Source organism: Amphibalanus amphitrite, unplaced genomic scaffold (assembly GCF_019059575.1).
Source record: "Amphibalanus amphitrite isolate SeventyFive unplaced genomic scaffold, NRLGWU_Aamphi_draft 000039F_arrow, whole genome shotgun sequence".
Classification (NCBI taxonomy): domain Eukaryota; kingdom Metazoa; phylum Arthropoda; class Thecostraca; order Balanomorpha; family Balanidae; genus Amphibalanus; species Amphibalanus amphitrite.
The window spans coordinates 1,254,555-1,272,415 of record NW_024881535.1 but is presented as its reverse complement, the minus strand read 5'-3'; the positions used below and the strand labels follow the sequence as shown (position 1 = coordinate 1,272,415).

At 48.8% G+C, this 17,861-nt stretch overlaps 1 protein-coding gene across 1 annotated transcript in view; it reads left to right on the top strand.

Moving 5' to 3' along the window:
- The window catches only part of LOC122374406 (dynein beta chain, ciliary-like), an 80,702-nt gene that overhangs the window by 4,791 nt on the left and 58,050 nt on the right, over positions 1-17,861 (top strand). The window contains exons 8-28 of the mRNA XM_043353139.1: positions 185-396; positions 605-702; positions 5,660-5,795; positions 6,101-6,238; positions 6,596-6,742; positions 7,010-7,120; positions 7,930-8,081; positions 9,358-9,547; positions 9,857-9,993; positions 10,310-10,428; positions 10,678-10,770; positions 11,030-11,132; positions 11,401-11,519; positions 11,738-11,892; positions 12,191-12,376; positions 12,662-12,744; positions 13,088-13,351; positions 13,670-13,892; positions 14,473-14,639; positions 17,148-17,313; positions 17,536-17,659. Coding sequence (XP_043209074.1) covers positions 185-396; positions 605-702; positions 5,660-5,795; positions 6,101-6,238; positions 6,596-6,742; positions 7,010-7,120; positions 7,930-8,081; positions 9,358-9,547; positions 9,857-9,993; positions 10,310-10,428; positions 10,678-10,770; positions 11,030-11,132; positions 11,401-11,519; positions 11,738-11,892; positions 12,191-12,376; positions 12,662-12,744; positions 13,088-13,351; positions 13,670-13,892; positions 14,473-14,639; positions 17,148-17,313; positions 17,536-17,659 — 3,123 coding nt within the window. The remainder of the gene's footprint in view (positions 1-184; positions 397-604; positions 703-5,659; positions 5,796-6,100; positions 6,239-6,595; positions 6,743-7,009; positions 7,121-7,929; positions 8,082-9,357; positions 9,548-9,856; positions 9,994-10,309; positions 10,429-10,677; positions 10,771-11,029; positions 11,133-11,400; positions 11,520-11,737; positions 11,893-12,190; positions 12,377-12,661; positions 12,745-13,087; positions 13,352-13,669; positions 13,893-14,472; positions 14,640-17,147; positions 17,314-17,535; positions 17,660-17,861) is intronic.

Sequence of the window (17,861 nt, the reverse complement as noted above, 5' to 3'; positions counted from 1 at the left end):
GTATACGTAGGTCCAAGGCTGTTGATAAATTACCTATGAGCCCTTATAACAGCTCATGACCGTGATTTTTATGCGCACATTCATACGCTGAAAGGTCTGGGCTCAAGCTGCTTTCATTTTACGCACGCCTTGAGTCTTGGCTTGTTACTAATACCTATTCGGCCGTCCCTGTCGCTGCCGACAGCGCTGACCGAGTCCCAGGACATCTGTCTGCACCTGAAGCCGCTGGTGCCCCAGATCGAGGCGTTCGAGTCGGCCGATCTGACAGACGTGGACGTGCTGCTCCGCCCCCTGATCCACACTGTGTGTCTGGTGTGGGCCAACTCGCGCTACTATAGCACGCCCGGGCGGATCATTGTGCTGCTGCAGGAGATCTGCAACATGTTCATACAGACGGTACGTGTAGGAGAAGGTGATGATTTGTGGGTATGGTGAATTATGGTGATGGTGGTTATGCTGTTGCTGGTAACGCTGCTACGTTGAGGCTGATGCTGATACTGTGTGGTGCTGTTGTTGAAAGCATGTATTTCTTGTAAGGAGGTCTGCTGAATTTATTGAGTATCGACGCTGTTGAAAGTATCGAAGGCCTTCGTTTCTGTTTTAGGTCCGGAATTTCCTCGATCCGGGATCGATATTCCAAACGGAGGCCGAGGAAGCGATACAGGGAGTCTACACCTCACTGCGAATGTCCAAACTGTTCAGGTGAGTTAACCCGCGCCCCGTAGGGGGGGGGGGCCGAAACGGCCCCCCTGTCCTTTTCGGTCGATATCTCCTAAACCGCTTCAGATATCGCCACCAAACTTTCAGGACCCCTCCGGGCATCCATTTTACACATTGTGACCAAATTTTTTTCCAGAGGCTATGATAGGTTGGCCACAAATGACGTCAGAATGACGTCATGTTCTGTCATTTTCGACCGAATAAAGACCTTCGCGAGAAGACCTGTCAGGCCTACAGCTTTGAAGATACAGAAAAATGATCAGGACATAAAAGGTGTAGAATTGACAGGGCTACAAAACTGCTATCTCGGATTTTTGAAATTTTTGAGTTTTGAACCCCCAAAATCAAAAAAAACATTTTTTTTAGATATATTAGCCAAAAAATCCAAAAAGTTTTTTGAGTTTCAAAAAAAAAAAACGGAATATATGTGATAGTACCTACCGTCTTCTATCTACATACCGAATTTTAAATCGATACCTCGTTTTTTGGCCAAGTTATAGCGAAAAAACTGTTCAAAATTGATGACGTCAAATTTTCAAACTCAATTTTTGGCAGTTTTAGACCTCGTAGAGCAAAACAAAGACCACCATTAGACTCCCCGTGACGAGCTGCATCGAATAGATACCCATTTTATGCAAAAATATCAACTTTGAAATTTGACCTTATTTGACCTGACCTTGACCTGACCTTCACCAAAACGTGACCTACAGGGTGTCCCAGAATTACCCGGACATTTATTTTCTGGCTAAAAGTACGATTGCGCTCGATTCTAATGATATACAAGCATCATACTTTTATAAGATATCCCTTAGCTATCGAGCTTGGGGACTGTGTGCTTTTGGTGACCGGTAACGACTCGAGTCAAGTATTATCCAGAGTCAAGTAAGAGTAGTACTTTTCCGTTTTCAGCTTAAGCCACTAATAGGCAACCATGGTGAATCAACTCCCGTTTTCAACTTTGTAAACGGACTTTCGGCATGGTTTTTGCTGGAGAGCTTCAGCAGCTCATCTGCAAGCAGTTAGGATTGAGCAAAGCGCAATTATATCAGCTAACGAAGCCAGAGAGAGCAAGAGATAAACCTGATTGACAAGCTTGGGCTCGGCCAAAAAGGGCCATGCACCAGTTGTCAAACGGGTGGTTGCTTGTCATGGACAACAAACGTCACTGGACACTGATCTAGCTAAAAACTAGCTAAACGATAGATCAGGATTATCTAAAGAACATCAGTCTACTTTCCACCACTATCTTCGCAAAATTTTGGAATTTGGGCCTTGGGGTCCCTCGCCTGAAAAATATGCGAAAACTACGGGAAAAGCAGCGAAAATCACTACAATTCACCCCAAAAATATAATATATACAACCAAAAATTAAATTGAAGCACACACTTTGTGGTCTAACGAAGGTATTCTGTCATTTGAACCGCCCGAAAAAGGCGTGTGTGAACGTCAGATGACTACAACGCCCCAACAGCAGAGACGGCCAGGCACCCGTCGAAAATCAAATTGTGAGACATTTTGAGCCACCGTGCACTCATTGGGCTTGATATGATGGCCCAAAGACAACCGTTAGCACAGAGTACTACTGCGGTAATATTCTACCACTAAAAAAACTGGATGCCGTAAGCCAAATGGCCATGAACGGGTTTGTTTTGGAAACCAAATCTGTTGGAAGCCAAAGGTCCTGCCATGTTCAGACATGGAGTTTCTCCACTTCAGATGTAAAAAACGCGGCAAAAGTGGTGTAGGCAGCAATTTTTGTTTTGGGGGATAATGCCTTATGACCTGGGAACACTTTGATGTTAAGTTTATCTTATATGATCGTATTATCCTCCGGCAACAGGTCAAAGAAAACAGGCCTTCACCCAGTTTCGGGAGAGCCGTAAAACAACTGAGACCAGCAATGGCTGGCATTTTCAATCATTGTCGGCTGATCTTGTAACAAGCGCATCTATTGCATGTGCTACTTCACAGCCACCCTAGTTGACTATATAGGACAATAAAAAGAAAAAAAGCGCAATCATGTTTGCCTTATTTTATACGCTAATTAACAATGTCCGGGTAATTCTGGGACACCCTGTACTATGCTTTTCAGACCCCATGAGACCCTGATTTTCGGCGATAATTTATTTACTATTTGTCCAATTCGCTTCAAATTTTCACAATGCACATTTCAGCTCAAGCGCCAATTTTCGCCAATATGGTCTCTTAATAAAATATCAAATTTTAGGGTACTTGTCGTTGCCTCGTAATGTTAAAATCGGCTCCGTAAATCCGTCAGTGGAGCAGAGGCTATCCGTGCGTAGGTGTGACGTCACAAACACGTGACCATTAAGCTCCGCCCTCCCGGCGGACGGGGTAGTGACCTTGGCCGGTCAGTCGGCTGCGTGGAGCGGGCGGGGCAGTAGCTGTCGCACCGGGGCGGCTCGCATGGGCCGTAGCTGCCGTGCAGTTGTCGTTGCAGCCGTAATTTCATCGAATGAGCTAAATAGCGCGTATAATTAACGCACCAGCTGAAGCCCTCGACTAATCGTATCTATCACAAATGTACGTACACCTTGTTCAGTCACAAGAAATGTATATTTCCACACAAGATTCGGGGCTTGTGAAAAAACGCGCATAAAAAACGCTGTTGATTTCAAATGATTGCGTAAGATTATATATCGCGTCAGACTACGTCAAAATTGCAAAACAGAATCACCATTAACATGATGCAATTTATGTATTTGATATATGAAATTTGATTAGGAATGTATGCCGGCGTGATCGATTTATATCATCCCGGTGCAACTAAGCATTGAACACCTTCAGGACTAATCCATTTCATCATCGACTTAGGTTAAGGAGGTCGCCAGACTAACTTTGCCCCCAGAGCTTGTGTGTTGAAATGCAAACATGGAAAGTAAAAGCCTAGAGATAGTTTTCTCACCATTGAGGACATACCTACTGTTACTTAAGTTTTACAAAAAAGATACGAGTTTATTGATGATCGTTCTCGTGTAGTGCCCAACGTCTGCCTGCCACATTGCTATTTCATTTTGTGCACTTCTTAACAATATAACACACACATGACACCGCGATAAAGGCCATTTCTACCATACGACACATTACGCTGCTGCCCCACCCGGCGCCCCGCACCGCTTCACGAATCACGAATACGGTCGTTTCGCTGGAGCGATGCCCCAGGCAATCGGCCGTGCCCGAGACTCTTCATCCTACTTGGTTGCTTTCTGCGCCTTCCTCAGAAACGTTTATAGGCACTGCCAAATATATCAATATTTTTGGGTCAAGCAGAGGCTTACACATGATCTTATAGGTAATCGGCTAGTGACCTGACCCAACCTGACGATGAGATAGGTGCAACTCCGGCTTAAATAAATGCTCAGAGTCCAAGAGTCTCTCCATCTTTCCTTCTACGGCCGGTTCCGTTCCAATAGATCCTACCCTGATTCTGATCATTCTGAATATTCTGAGCTGGTTCGACGTTTAGATACCAAAATAAGTTGAAGAGGATACCAAATGCCCTCAAACGGATAATTTTTTGGCTTTCGTCCCGAAACAACTTTGCCAGCTTCACTTGTCTCCAGTATGTGGTCCCGCTCCGACCTCTCCGCGGTGCTGACACCGACTGAAGCGGCATAGACCCATCGCGGTCACGGCCAGTGGGCGGAGTTTAGTTGGGCCCGGCGCAACGTGATTGGCCAGCGCTCCTATCCAATCCGGTGCGGTAGCGAGCGAGCCTCTATCCGGGTGCAAAAACTGATTAACATTACGAGCCAACGACAAGTGCTCTAAATTTTGATATTTTGTTAAGAGACCATATTGACAAAAATTGGCGCTTGAGCTGAAATATCGTCTGCCAAAATTTCAAGCTAATTGGACAAAAATTGAAGAAATTATCGCCGAAAATTAGGGTCTCATGGGGTCTGAAATGCATAGTAGGCTGGCCCCAAAGGCTGCCTAACCCACATAATCGCATTTGTCATGTAAAATGGACCATAAAACATGTATCACACGACACTTTCATATTGTGGCCCCGGTGACCTGACCTCGCTGTGACCTGACCTGGTATCAGTGACCTCAGATAGCAAAGTATGTGTTTGACGAACAATGTACCATCGATGGCTTTCAATAAATTACCAATTAACTCGATTTCACAACACATTTCTTGAAATGCCTGTGAACGGTGAAAATCTGACCTTTGACCTGACCTGTGACGTCATCGGTTTGACCTAGGTCAATGAAATTTGGTCACAAGGTAGTTCCCGGGTGGGGCTATCGAACGCCGTTCGAATTTTGAAAATCGGCCGGTAACTTTCCGAGATCTTAGGGGGGGCCGAAACGGCCCCCCCCCCCTACGGGTGGTAGGGTCCGCCGGTAGCCCTACGGGGCGCGGGTTAAACCGTCATGCGTCGCTAGTCAGACTTCGCACTAATATGTTTCTTAGTGTCATTTAAGTGCAGGCGTACCAATATTGCCTTTATACAGTCGAAGTAAAACATCATTTTTTATGAATTTAGTCCGAACCTTTTGATGGGAAGGATTCACAAGGACAGAGCCACCGCTAAGCGAAGCTTGTTGCGATGACCCTGCCCTCTACCCTCCGATCGCGCAATTCCGATTCTATGGCAGAATTTAGAGTCCAAAGTTTAACGTGCGCACAAAGCCGCGCACGGCCGGTCCCCTCGCTGACTTCGCCTGGCTACGGCCTGCCACCAACCGCAATCATACCTGTCAGGAGGCCCAGAAATGTCGAGCGCCCGTCGCGCTTCGAACACGGACTGTCATAACCGGGAACGCGTGCTCTCACCACGCGGAGTCCAACGCTCTAACCAACTGAGCTAGATCAACTGAGCATCATCTGGATACTAATCTCGCATATGTATGTATCTTGTGTTGACGTTCAACATCTCACCGGTCACACCTTGCCCCCGATCGGCAGACAAGTATACGAGGAGTACAAGGAGAAGCTGCCCAAGTTTTTCCCGTCTGCCGAGCACGTCAAGCTGTGGGAGTTCCAGCCGGAGCTGGTGTTCTCCCGCTTCAACCGGTTCGTGAAGCGGCTGGAAACCATCAAGGTGAGAATGTGTGGTAACGGGGGAGAGGTTGGGCCAGGGAGGTGTGAAGAGGAGAGAAGAAGGAGTGGGGGGGGGGGGGGTATGTGCTCTAATGTGTCGGCTTTTCAATATATCAGTTATTAGTCGGTGCTTCTCAGAAATCAAAGGACAGCTCAGACATCTCAGTTAGCTTAGAACGAAGTCTAAGAACTTAGGAGGCATCTAAAATCACCTCGAGAGCATGATTCTTTTCTCTTCGATGAGCCGTCTGTGACGGCTGAACTTAATTTCACCGATTCATGATCCGCCCTCCTGCCTCCTTATAGGAGTTTTTCGAGACGTCTCTGGAGTTTCTGAAGCTGGAGAAGGTGGAGGTGGGTGGTATCCGCGGCAAGGCGCTCAGCTCAGAGGTGGTGGTCGTCTTCAACCAGTTCAACGAACACTACGCCCACTTCGCCGGAGTGGTGAGTGGCTAAAGGGAGGACTGGGCGGTGCATGCTGTGCCGCTGGCGAGGATATTAGATAGATGGCTACATGAGGCTTTCAAAAGTCATTTAGCTATAAGCCCTCGTCTCTTAGAAATATTTCTTCAAATACGTTTTATTCAACGTCTCATTTCAAGGAAGGATCGCGATTTCCCACTTCAAGCTAATTTTATTCGAACAGTTTGACTTTTTTCGATAGACTTGCCAAAGCAAGCTATCGAAGTCTTACCCGTATCTTACCGAACTAGTTAGTTCGCACTCTTCTCGCTAGGCCTACATCCCTCATCACAGTTATTTCTACATATTCAACCCCTCATCTCGCCCGTTCATCGTCAGAGTTACGACTGTCTGGACCCGGACGACGAGTCGTTTGTAGCCGACTACGAACAGTTCACGGCCCGGGTGCTGGACCTGGACCGGCGCATGGCCACCTGCGTCTGCCAGGCCTACGACGACTGCGTCTGCAGCGAGTCGGCCTTCAAGGTATTGGACAAAAATGTGACGGTGCTCCGAATAGTGATGAATTGTGTATGTGACCGTGTGTCAAAATATGTAATGGTAATATATGATATCTGTGATGGCATTTAAGAATAATGACTGCAACGATATTTGATCTTTTTAGGTAATTGTTCACAACCATTCAAGCAACCAGGTCAAGTACCCCAGGTATTTGATTGCTTTTGTTTCCTATTCTTTCCTCGTGGGATGTATTCTTTTCATCTTAAGTCCCGTGTCTGCATTTCGTTACAGCTGATCACGATGTGCGGGACGCTGCTGGAGCGGCCCGTCATACGGGAGAACTTTGACTCCAAGTACACGCTGCTGCTACAGATGATACACACCGAGCTGGACGAGGCCAAGGTAAAGACATCATAAGACGTGACACCCTGACACCATGGTTAACCCTGACACCCAGCACACAGTACACACTGACACTAAGCATGACACGCTGTTGCTTCAGATGATACACAATTACACGGTACACCGAGCTGGACGAGGCAAAGGTGAAAATTGTTAATGAAAGGCTGTTGACGAGTTGCGATGCCCACCGATTCGTGAACATGTCATGAACTATTCGTGAATGCGACGTGGGGTGTTCGCAAGCTCTTCGTGGCAGTTCGAGAAAGTCGTGGCATGGCGCGCTTTGTCACGCATTGGCACACATTCCCCGCATCGACCCGGAACGAGTTCACGAACAGTTTGTGAATAGTTTGCGACACGGACCCAGTTTCATAAAGCGAGTCCGTAACTTACGCCGGTTTTTGGTCTTGTATTGCAAGTGCATGTTAAGCGATGACGATAGTTTGAATCGTTGAATTTATTTATCTTGCAAGCAAGAACAGAAGGGAGAAGGGGAAATACATTTATCGCTTCACATGCGCTTGCAATACAAGCCCAAAAACCGGCGTAAGTTACGGACTCGCTTTATGAAACGAGGCCACGGTCGTAAAATTTAGTCGTTAACAAAATTTTAAACATTTCGAAGTTTCCGTCCCGACATCGTGCGCAGTCGCGACGAGTTTACGCATAGCTCATGTCAGTTTACGGCTAGTTTGCGCACTGCACGACTCGAGTCGGCGTGCCATAAAATCGTACAAGTGTCAACCTGGCTGAACCCTTTCCGTCCGTACAATCCCACGCCGTACTAACGCCGCATACGGTCCGTACAGGTGGTGTACGACCGTCAGATGGCGCTGGCCGAGGCCGGCTCGGTGCAGCTGGGACACAACATGCCGCCGGTGGCCGGCCTGCTGAAGTGGATGTCCGAGCTGCGAGGACGGGTGGATAACACCATCAGCAACTTCCGAGGACTGGAGCACCCGTGAGTCATGAGTGGGCGGGAGGGACGAGAGGTAGCTGGGGGGGGGGGGGGGGGGAGGCCGGAGGGGAGGGAGAGGGATGCTTTTTGGGTAGACGAGACTGTAGTGGTTACGGTCTGTGGGTGGAAGGGATAAAATGTTGACTGGGCTCAGAGTGATGCTTAGCCTGGAATTCCCATTTTGTAAGGTGATTTTGCCGTACTATTGATTGATCAGCTGTTTTTGATGTTTGGATGTGGGCGCAATAAGACACCCGGCTGTTACTGAAAGCGCCTCAATTAATGCGTCTGTTCTGTATTTGTGTAGCAGGAAATCTGAAGCAGAAAGATGTGTATTTTGATAGGCTGTGATCAGTTGGTTCCCCGAAACTTTGTCATGTGAATGTTAATGAGGGTGAGTCGGTGACGACTGGCAACGTAGCAAGAATATCGACTTACGTGCTGAGATTTACTGACTGACCACAGGCAGATTGGAAAGCCGCTGCTTCCTCAACGGTAAACAAGGAGCAGCAACGACCCAGCTGCCCAGGCTGTGTATTTATGTATTTTGACCATCTGATTCTCCCTCACCATGTGCAATTATTATGTAGCATACTACACAAAACTTCCTCATAGGTAATGGTGGAAACATTTTCATCATCTGCTGTAAAAAATTATTTCTACCCAACCTTCTTTTTTTTTTTTAACTCGAGTCGACCAGTGAAGTGATTTCGACGCCATTGAAGAAATGTGTGTACATATTTGCAAACATTACCTATATCGTTCGGTTTAAATTGAATATGCCGCACCAATCCATCATTGTGCTACGAAGCCTATTAGCGTTATGCCTTTACAACCACGCCTATATTTATCGAAATGTCCTCATAACAGATGCTCATTGAGGATGCGAGTGTATAATTCTAAGGTCCAATTGTTATTTATTTTCCATGTGAATATCAAGCCACTTTCCTTCACACGATATTAATTCTGTGCGAGCTGAGCGAAATGACCTCTCAGTTGCATGCAAATCAAAATCAATGTTTTGTTTTCTACCCGTCCTTTGTCACGCTGTGAAGTATTGCTCAAACTAAATCGCTATTTTTACTTTTATTATATCATTTAGTCTCGGATGGTCTGCATTATTTTTGTACCAATGTTTGACATTAAATCTATTACCATTTTGTGAAAAAAAATGCTTCACTCTCCAGGCTTTGATGTGTCTACTTTATTCGTCCTATCGAAACCGCGGACATCCATCACATAACACCCTCCCTGTCCCTGCTCCCCTGTCCCCTGACAGTGTGATCGAGTGCGACTCGGCCCAGCACCTGTACACCAAGTACGACGACCTCGTAACACTCTTGGCCGAACGGGAGCGTGCCGTCTATGACGACTGGCAGGCTGGCGTCACGGAGCTGATCCTCAGTAAACTGCAGCTGCCGCTCATCACTAGGAGCGAGAACGTGGTCGAGGTCAACTTCGACCTGCAGGTAGGTGAAGGGATATTGGATCCAGGAGGCCGGGTGACGGCTAATGAGTTTGACGATGGGGTCGGTAAAAACAGGGTGAATAATTTATCACTGACTGATCAATGCGTTAACATTTTACTGATCCCGATGCGCTGCCACTATACTTGTAGCACTTGCCCCTGGCTTCATCGCGATCCCGGAGTTGTGGAGTCTCGAGAGTCCATACAACCCTTTCAGGAGTTCATAGAACCCCTTGACAAGCCAATATAGCTTTTTGAGAAGTTCGTAAGGTCCCTACTAAAAGTCCACTTCTCCCCCGCGCCCGTCCAGCTGGTGAGTATCCTTCGCGAGGTCAAGTACCTGCGGCAGCTGGAGCGGGACGACATACCGGAGGAGGCCGGCAGGATGGACGACAACGCCATGATGTACAGACAGTTTGTCTCCAACCTCGAGCTCATCTGTATCTCGTGAGTGGCGCGCGGGACGGCCTGGGATGGCCGGACGGCCGCAGTTGTTGGAGAGCTGATGTACGGAGGCTTCAGTCAGTGATGAGAAACAAAGAGTCTCCAATTAATACACTTGTGTACAGTTTAAAAAGTGACACATTGCTGAGCTCGATAGTAATTTTGTGAAGAAGTGTTCATATGCTTGGTGGTGTTGGCTAGTTGAGGAAATCTTTTTTATAGCAATCTGAACAACTCACAGAGCTGTGCTTCAGCTTTCAGTTGACCACCTTGTAACTCCACATCCCGCTGTAACGACACATTTCGCTGTATGTGACAGATACAACAACCTGCGCCGTAACACGCAGCGGGTCGAGTTCAAGCTGATCGAGAACCAGGTGAAGGCCATCGACGAGCAGCTGGCCAAGGCCGTCGACGAACTCTGCTGGACTAGTGACGGTGAGTGCGGTAGGGGCGAGCGTGGGGAGGGAGGTCCGGGGAATGAGTGGCTAGTTGGCTAGTTGCTGACAAAGTTGTGCTGGATGAGACACCATGCTCAGTGGGTTTTATACCGCTCATAAAGATGGGACAACTGCTATCCAGCAGAAGAGAGTTGTCGCTCACCATTCATGATACTTTGGTCTGTGATAACCCGACTAATTATTCATTGCAGACAGACTCAGTCTAATGTGTTCTCATGTGCTCCAGACGCCTGGGATTACATTCAGGAGACACGAGACCTCGTGATGGACCTGTCCAACCGGGTATCCAAGTCGCAGAGAAACCTGGAGGTCATACGAGGTATGTCGCATTTTATGGCTTTTCTCTTACCATGAACGTGGCTGGAAACGCGTTGTATAGCGCAGCGAGAGAAAACAGTGACCAGTGCAGCTAAAGTCGTACCGACTCTTGCCAAGGTTAACCCATGGTACATACCAGATGCAGCTGGGTTGACAGTACAGAATACAATGATACATTAAAAAGCATGAAATGCCTCGTTTGTAAATATAACAGCATGTGCTGGCGGTATTTAGATTTACATCTGTCCGTTGGTTTTCAGAGATGCTGCTCGGTTTCGCCTCGAAGCCTCTGTTTGAGCGGAAGGAGGATCGACAGAACACACTGCTCAACCTCGAGGAGAAGGAGGAGAGACTCAAGAAAACGTGAGATTTAATCAATATCGAGCTAATTATAGGGTCGATCACAAGTTATGATGAATGAAGGCCGAGACTATGTTCGAGTTCGTCTTTCTTGCTTTAATTTTGGCCAAGTGTAATGAAAATCCTTTTTTCTTAGGAGCTTCTTTCACTACCCTTGCAGGTCACCGGTAAATAAAGTTCGACATCACTGCTTTTCACTGAGATTCTCCCTTATTCACCAACCCTTCTCTCGTATTTATCTATCACACCCACCGACCGTCACTCGCTACAGGTACGCTGCCATCACCAAGGCTGGTGAGAAGATCCACCGACTGGTGCGGGAGAACAAGATTTACCTGAAGGCCGACGGAAAGTCGCGCGCCTGGAGGCACTACGTACACTATGTCGACGGTAAGGCGGTGGCGACCGGCTGGCTAGTGATTACGAGAATAAAGTAAGATCGCTTATTATATATCGTAAAAGACTTTGGGCGATGTTCATGAATTATAGCGCAAGCATCTTCACTTGCCTTCAAAGCACATTAACCGATACGATCCTCTACTTGATGCTATATTGTCAGCCGTGCTTTTTTAGCGTAATCTGAGCTACATCCCTCCACCGTGCGTCAGGTATTGTGGTGGACGAGTTTGCCAAGGTGGTGCAGTGCAGCATGGGCTACCTACTGGACAACACCGACCCCAAGATCAACACCCAGCCACTGATGGAGGCGCGACTCGAGCTCATCGAGCCCAACGTCCTCTTCAAACCGTCACTCGACTATCAGGTCAGCTCCGACTCATTCCACAATAAAATCCATTGAGTATAATCGGATAAAGATCTTCTGCTCAACCTACTAATGACAGTCCACTCAGCCGGATTTGAAGACGGAGCTGTCGACCTGCTGCTGCCATCCTGTTTACATTGATGTTGAAATAACGGTTATTGTATAGAAATTAGCGTATGTCACGCCAACGAGCTCAGGGACAGCGGAGATATTTTGTCCTCCGTCCGACGTCCGACGTTTTTAGCAAACTACCAGCGTGTCCACTGTCCATGCTCTTAAGTCTCTCCGGTCTCTGCAGGACGAGAACGGCTTCCTGGACATCACCGAGGGCATCGTGTCCGACATCTTCAACATGTCCACGCTGATGAAGAAGCTGTCGCGCAAGGTGCACCAAAAGTCCTACCTGGAGGAGCTGGAGGAGAACGAGCGGCTGCGAGAGATGCGCAACCTGCTGATGAATAACATTCACAGCGTCATCAGCCAGGTATGTCAGGAGCGAGGGGATTCCAGTGTTTGGAGTTTGCCAAAGGGAAAGATAGAAGTAAGCTACGGAAGTGAAATGAAAATCGTCAATCAGCCGAATGAGGTGAGGGAAGGGCCATGACAATTTGGGTTTGTCAACTGAAGTTGCCATTGGCCAAAGCTGCTGAACTACATATAAATTGGCACGGTCACAATTACCAGCTGCTTAAAAGTATGAGTGTGTTAAGTGTTTTTCATTTTATTTGCGGTGCGCCCGCCTAACCCATCGTTCCGTGTGTCTGCTCAGGCCAAGAACTACCGCAACTCTTTGGACCAGCACAGCTACCTGTGGACCGACGACCGGGCTGAGTTTATGGAACAGTTCCTCAAGTGAGTCCCTGCTCAGCGACCGAGACAACTGCAAATGGGAACCTAGTGTTAAGGCCTTTGGGAGTCTGAGTTGTTGTTGAGTCGATGATGTGAGCTGCTGTGCCTCGTTTGTAACTTGTGGAATATGCATGGATTCTCTGGAAATCGTAAGTCTATATCCGTACTGGCTCCGACCGCCCGACGCTGTTCCGCTTTTCACCATCAGCCCCATCCACCACACCCACTTACCCACCTTTTGTCCACTGCGCTCCCTGTAATACACTCCAATCTACCACGTTCTTCCTACCCACCCTAAATTATTCCTCTCACGCTCTTTTCTACCACTGTATTCTGCGTCCTTCAGGTACGGCCACCAGATCACGCCGGACGAGATCGAACAGTTCGGTGAGGACGGTATTCCCGAGGCCGCGCCCACCCTGGACCAGTTCAAAGAACAGATCGACAGCTACGAGAAGCTCTATCTGGAGATGGAACAAGTCGAGCCAGTGGTTACCTTCGATACCTGGTTCAGACTCGACTGTAAGCCGTTCAAGGCGGCCCTTCTCAACACGATAAAACGATGGAGCCTGCTGTTCAAACAGTATCTCATCGACCATGTGACGAATAGGTGAGTAAGGAGAGGGCAGGGTACTGTGTGGTTGCAGTTGAAAATGTGAAGACGACTGACATAATTTTTGCTTGTTCGAAACGACACCTCCAGTATCACAGGCTGTCTTATAACGGCACTAAGATCTTGCCGGCTCGAATTATTTTCACCCCGTACACGTATAACACTCTACTATCACTTAGCATTGGATGAAGCATGCGTGAAAGACTCTGAAGACCGTTGAAGACTCCGAGCGAATGTTATACCCGCGATATACTCGTTTGAATACAAGTCTTTGGTCACTCTAACCTCCTGCCTTTCCCCGTCCCCCTTCCACAGCCTGCAGGGTCTGGCGGACTTTATCACGGTGACGGACGCGGGCCTGCTGAACCAGGTGCAGGAGGGCGACTACCAGGGCCTGGTCACCATGATGGCCCACCTGATGGCCGTCAAGGAGCGCACAGAGGCCACCAACACCATGTTCGAGCCGCTCAAACAGACCATCGAGCTGCTCAAGACGTATGATGTCGAGATGGCCGAGGAGATTCACCTCCAGCTGCAGGTCGGTGGGGACGGAAAAATACGGCTGGTGTCGGAGGGAAGGGAGATGAGCATAAGTGTGTGTGTGTGTGGGGGGGGGGGGGCGGTCGTTCCAGGTTGTGTCACATTTGATGACGTCTCGTCAGTCGGGCAGTTAGACTGTCTCATGTTCATTTTTCTTAACACTTTCGAAGCGTGATTACTTACCGTTCCGCTGTTGCGCTATACCACGCGAATGTTTTCTCCGCGAACCGTCTCTCCGTATGGTCTGCGCTTCTTCTTTGCCGGTTCTCACTACTCACTGACGAACCAAGTGACCAACAGCCGCGTTTATCTTCGCTCGGCACCACTTCTGGATCCGCACTCCTCACCCTTCACCTCGCCCCGCCCCTACCTCCGTCCCGGCCACACGACCCCGCTCCTGTCACCGAACGGCGTCACTCTCCTTTCCCCGCCCCTCTTTCCACTCTGTCCTGTCTCGGTCGTGTCATTCGATCTCCACTCCCTCCTGCCCTGGCGTCTGAGCCCCGCCCCTTGCCCTCCCTCGTCCCGCCTCGAGTCATCTGATCTGACCCTCCCCTCCCCCTCCCTCCCACCACCAGGAGTTACCGGAGAAGTGGCGGAACACAGTGAAGCTCGGCATACAGGCCAAGCAGCAGGTGGCGCCGCTGCAGGCCAATGAAGTGGCCAACGTGAGGCGCAGCATCGCCAGCTTCGAGCTGCGACAGCACGAGTACAGGGAGGCCTTCAGGAAGCTGCTCGTCTTCAGGTGGGTGTCGGCCAGACCGGTGGGGACGGGGAGGGGGTCTTTCTTGGAAAGGAACGATGGAGGTGCCTGGGAATTACAATTGACAGACCAATATTTGAGCGGGACCCGTGACGAAGCTGCCTGATTTTTACGAACTTTTAACTGAACTTAAGTTCAAAAGGGATAGTTTGCTCACCTTTAAGGCATGAATCGCGACATATTTGATAAAGTTGACCGGAACGACAGGATAATTTTCCGCTTTCGTCCGTGGCATTTTACCGCACTCGCTCTTGATAACAGAAAATGGCTGAAAATCTCTGGTCCATTTAGCTACGAGTGTAATGACGGCGGTGAAGTTCACCCTCTGCTGACTGCTGTGGGCATTTCAGTGACACGCGTCCGCTGCAGTTCACAAAGTCGGGAAAGGCGGCCACACGGTACCGTAATTAGTACTGGCCGCTTTGTGGAAATCTGCGTCTGTGTGTGACCGTCTGTGTGTCTGTCTGTATGTCCATCTGTTGTGCCCGTCTGTATGTCTGTCTGTCTGTCTGTATCCGTCTGTGTGTTTCTGTCTGTGCATTGAGTGTCTGTCCGTGTCTATCTACACTTATTGTAAACACATGCTTCTACTCCACCAGCGAACACCGTGTCTCGTCTCTCACCAGTATGTGTTTGTATGTGTTTGTGGGTTTCTGTTCGTAACGCTTTGTTTCTACGGCAATAGTTGTAGTGACGTGCTTATCAGATCTGGACATACTGCAACATAGCTGCTGTATTTAATGATGTAAAAATATCTGCTTGAGGCATTGTGGATAAACGATCTATGAAAACAAAACAAAAAGCTTCTTCCAGTCCTGTGCGTTGACATGTATTTTTTTTTTAGACTTGTGCCATAAGCAAATGATTTTAAAGTAGTTTGAAAATAGTTGCATAATACCAACGCCATTTTTTGAGTTACTTGTAAAAGCTCTTTAGTGTATGATTATTGATCATTTCATGGTTCCATAGTTATTACAGTTCCTTGTACGTTTGATGACACACTAGACACTACCACTCATATGCCGTTAGTGCTTTGGTTTTGCACCAAATATTTCGCCCCATGGAACCTCGAAGTCGCTTGGGGCTAGCTTTCTCCCATTCTCGATGAGCTGGCCAAATACGCTGGATTTTGATGAAGAAGCTGGTGGAGCTACTTCTGCGTCTACGGCTGAGTCCGACTCTTCTGCCGGGCCAGACGCGCGTCCTGCGACACACCCAACGTGATGGGGACCAGCTTCAGGAGGGGCTGTGGCGAGGATGGCGGCGGAGTTTCCCCGGATGATTGCTATCGAGACTCTTTGTAGAAGCCAGGACACTTCTCTGGGGTCCTTAGTCGCCGCAGAAATCCGACCGCCGATATCCCGGAGCAGCTTTGACCCTGCTTCTCCGACTACGCCGGTAGTCTCCACTGCTACTGGAGTGAAGATGTAGCGGTCTGCAAGACTGGCGTAGCGCATGCGCTTCAGGTTCTCGGCGGCGGCTGCAGCTGCGCCGGGATCCACTGCAGACTTCACCACGTGTGACTCAGCAAACGTGTCAACGCATGTGGCGTCCCATGTGAGGCTTCGACCGGCACTGAAGGGGAACGTTGTCAGTCCGTCGGGGCGCCTTCCATCTCCTCTGTCTAGCCCCACAGGTTCTAAGACCGATGGTACGCCAGCGCTTGCCAGTGCTCGTTTAATGACGTCATTTAGGGCTGCGTGCCGTGGGAAGCGACCGGCGCTCTTCTTGCATGATAGGCCGTGGTGTCCCAGCCTGTCCACAGGGCATCCACATAGCTTGCATTGGTGGGGCTCACAGATGGGCAGGCCTAGTCGGAGGGCTACCGCTATACGAATGGTCTCATCATCAATGTACAGTCCCAGGCTGGGGATTGGAGGTGCTTGCAGCCAGGCTGCAGTATGCGGCATACAAGCAGCACCGAGACGAGCGCGATGTATCTGATTGGCTCCGGCGATCAGGCGGTTAGCGATGACAGTTGACGCGATGTCGTCCCAGGTCTTTTGGAGGCTGGCCGCCGGGCGTTCTGGAACAGTCTCGATGCCAGTTGCAGCCATGAACTGCTCCGTGGCTGGTTGCAGTGCCGCTGGCTCAGGGCCCGTGAAGGTTGAAGGGCAGATAGTAAAAAATGAATAGTAAATGTGAATAGGTGCCATAAAAGCCCTTGGCACTCCTGTCTGCCAATCTATAGGTTTTAGAGTAGGTATGAACTCCAGATAGTCAAAATATGGGAGCACATCATAGCAGAATAATGCAGTACTTCTATAAAAGCTTCTTGCCAGTTACTTGTTTTTCTGTGGTAAGTAGCCCATGCCAAGAACCAAGCAATGCCACGCCAAAGGAGCCGACAATCAAACATTTTGTCCCAAATACCCAACATCATCTTTCTTAACGGCCACTAATATTTTGCCTATCGTATAACACCAAAATGCAAATAAAATTTCAGAGGACCAGCTTCCTCACCCACTCCCTTCCCCCCTGCCTCGCCAGGTACGACTGTTCGACGCCGTACGAGATCCTGGACAGCACCCACCTGGCCATTCACGCCATGGAGACGGAGCTGGCTAAGATCTCGGCCTCGGCCGCCCTGTTCGAGGTCCAGATTCCCGACTTCAAACAGCTGAAAATGTGCAGGAAAGAAGTCCGACTCGCCAAGGTAGGCGACCGGTGCGGGGTTGTATGTCTTATAAGCTGTTTTAGAATATTGTTACGAGGTCAAAATAAAAACTTATATTAGTGTAAATAATCGTCTCCTAAACAAATTAATCCCTCGCACTGTACCAATTCCTGCATTATTACCGCTTTCCTGATAGCAGAGTGCAAGTCGCTTTGTACAGTCAATACCGAATCATGCTCGGCCCCGTGTTTGTGTCCGCAGCACCTCTGGGATCAGGTGTTTATCGTGCGGGACAGCATCGAGGACTGGAAGGGCACCCCGTGGAAGGAAATCAACGTCGAAAACATGGACATCGAGTGCAAAAAGTTCTCCAAGGACATTCGAGGTAGGTCCCCTGTGGACTCAGTCGCGGGGTTGGTGTTTTGTCGTTGGGCTATCCCAGTGTTGTTTGCTGTTTTGGATTTGGAGCACCGCGCCGTGCGACTAACCTATTTTTGCTACGTGCACCTGATCTCGTCTCGAAATAAAATCGGTCAGCGTCGTATCAAATGGTCATCTGTCTTCCGTTTTGCGATAATTTGACGAAT